The sequence below is a fragment of the Eimeria mitis genome, genomic scaffold (genome assembly GCF_000499745.2).
Source record: "Eimeria mitis Houghton genomic scaffold, Emh_scaff195, whole genome shotgun sequence".
In the NCBI taxonomy this organism is placed as follows: Eukaryota; Apicomplexa; class Conoidasida; order Eucoccidiorida; family Eimeriidae; genus Eimeria; species Eimeria mitis.
This window is the reverse complement of record NW_013570273.1, coordinates 4,531-7,065: the sequence shown is the minus strand read 5'-3', so window position 1 is coordinate 7,065 and position 2,535 is coordinate 4,531. Positions and strand designations below refer to the sequence as shown.

Sequence of the window (2,535 nt, the reverse complement as noted above, 5' to 3'; positions counted from 1 at the left end):
GAGAGCAGCAGCAGCCACAAACTACACCCCTGTATGGATACATGGTACGATATGCTGCTGCTGCTGCTGCTGCTGCTGTTGCTGCTGTGGCTGCTGCTGCTGTTGTTGCTGCTGCTGTTGCTGCTGCTGTTGTACTGGTCGCTGCTGCTGCTGTTGTATTTGCTGCTGCTGCTCCACTTGCTGCTGGTGGTGGTGCGCTTGCTGCTGCTGCTGCTGTGCTTGCTGCCGTGGCTTTGCTGCTGCTGCAGCTGTTGCTACGCCTGCTGCTGTTGCTGCTGCTGTGTTCGCTGCTGCTCCTGCTATTTTTGTTTCTGCATTTGCTGCTTCTACAACTACACCATCATCAGCAGCAACAGCAGCAGCAGCAGCAACAGCAGCAGCAGCAGCAGCTGCTGCTGCTGCATGTCTCAGACATGTATTGATAATTCCCTGTTCTCTCTCTTTCTGCTGTTTCTCCTNGCTGCTGCTGCTGCATGTCTCAGACATGTATTGATAATTCCCTGTTCTCTCTCTTTCTGCTGTTTCTCCTCCTGCTGCTGCTGCTCCCCCTGCTGCTCCCCCTTTTGGTGCTGCTGCTGCTTTTGCTTTTGCTGCTGCTGCTTTTGCTGCTGCTGCTGCTGCTGCTGCTGCAGGAGCGCGTACCTGCAGTGCCTGCGTCGTTTCTGCCACTCCTCTGAGCGTCGCTGCGCGCTGGTGTCGGCGCAGCACCAGCAGTGTCTGCGGGAAAATCAAAACTGGCGGCCAGCAGATTCCCTCAAAGCCACCAAAGTACTCGAGCTGTACGTACACCCCAACTTTTTTTTTTTTGCTGTTGTTGATGTTGTTGCTTCTCTTGGTATTCTTCTTTTTATTTTTTTTTTTTTTGTTTTTCTTTTTCTTGTTTTTGTTATTTTTGTTTTTGTTTTTGTTTTCTTTGTTGCTGTTGTTCTTTTTTTTCTTTTTCTTCTTCTTGCTTTTCTTCATCTGGTGGTGCTGCTGCTGCTGGTGCTCGTGGTTGTTGTGGTGCTGCTGCTGCTGCTGCTGCTGCTGCTGTTGTTGAGCACCCACACATGAGGATGCTACATCTGCTGCTGCTGCTGCTGCTGCTGTCACTGTTGCTGCTGCTGTTGCTGCTGCTGCTGCTCCTGCTGCTGCTGCTGCTGCTGCAGGTTTAAGGTGTATGCGGAGACAGCGCGTTTTAAATACCCTAAGCCGACCATCAGCCCCACTGCAACAGGCAAGAACCCTAAACCCTAAACCCTAAACCCTCAACCCTCAACCCCGCGTGCCCTGGCGTCTCAGCTGCAGCTGCTGCTCCTTGCTGTCTGCTCAGTGCTGCTGCTGCTGTTTTTACTGTTGCTGCTGCTGCTGCTGTTGCTGCTGCTGCTGCACAGGAACTGTTCTGGAGTTCCCTGGGACTGCGCGTCGGCGGCCTGGCCCCTCCTAGCTCTCTGACGCCGTGCCAGCTAGCTGCAGCTAGCTGTGGCTAGCTGCAGCTAGCTGTGGCTAGCTGCAGCTAGCTGTAGCTAGCTGCAGCTAGCTACAGCAAGAGCGGCGATAGCTTGTCCCTTGTTGGCTAGCTAGCTAGCTAGCTAGCTAGCCAGCTAGCTAGCTATTCATCTGCGGGCAGCTCCAGCAGACGCTGCTTCTCTCCCCCCGGGCACAGGCCACAGCACCCAGGCGCAGCTTAGCTAGCTAGCTAGCTACCTATCTATCTATCTATCTATCTAGCTAGCTAGCTAGCTCGATATGCAGTAAGCTGCACGGATATTGTTTCTAAGAGATATCGGCAATTCGGCTGCCCGCGTGGCCCCTGGCTAGCTAGCTGCTTGGCTAGCTAGCCACAGCTAGCTGCCTGGCTAGCTAGCCACAGCTAGCTGCCTGGCTAGCTAGCCACAGTCACCCGCGCTGTGCAGTTGCTGGTACACCTCAGGGGTCCAGCAGTCTCAGCTAGCTGGATCTCACCTAGATAGCTAGCTAGCTGGCTAGCTAGCTAGCTGGCTGGCTAGCTAGCTAGCTGTCCACAGGTGTGTTAGCAGCTAGCTAACCAGAACCAAATGTTCTACATCTGAGGCAAACGAAGTCGTGTCAGTGACTGTACGCACTGTTGCTGCTGCCGCTGCTGCTGCTGCTGCTGCTGCTGCTGCTGCTGCTGCAGAAGGCCTCTAAGGCCTCCTACACTAGCAGCAAACTCGCATAGCTGCAGTTTCAGCAGTAGAGAGTGTCGAGGGTTTAGGGTTTAGGGTTCAGGGTTTGGGGTTTAGGGTTTAGATGCTGTGGCGGCATCTTACCCCCCAAACAAACGCAAACAGCGCACAGCAGCAGCAGCAGCAGCATCTGCTGCTGCTGCTGCAACACCCGGCTGGCGTTGCTGCAGCTGCTGCTGCTATAGCTGCTTGTGCTGCAGCAGCTGTTGGCCCCTCAGTAGCAGCAGTTGCTGCTGGTGACAGGGCAGCTGCTGCTGCTGCTGCTCAGCTGCTGCTCATGCTGCTGCTGCAGCAGGCCTACCGCTCACCAGGAGCAGCCAGCCAAGTCCATATTGATTGTCTTCTTCGT

General features: G+C 54.7%; 1 protein-coding gene across 1 annotated transcript in view; it reads right to left on the bottom strand.

Moving 5' to 3' along the window:
• EMH_0002780 (DNA mismatch repair protein, putative) overlaps positions 1-2,535 on the bottom strand; it is a gene marked incomplete at both ends in the record, with an annotated part of 12,205 nt that overhangs the window by 7,112 nt on the left and 2,558 nt on the right. Inside the window, 2 exon segments of the mRNA XM_013496154.1 lie at positions 49-458; positions 462-1,207. Of these exon segments, the coding sequence (XP_013351608.1) occupies positions 49-458; positions 462-1,207 (1,156 nt within the window).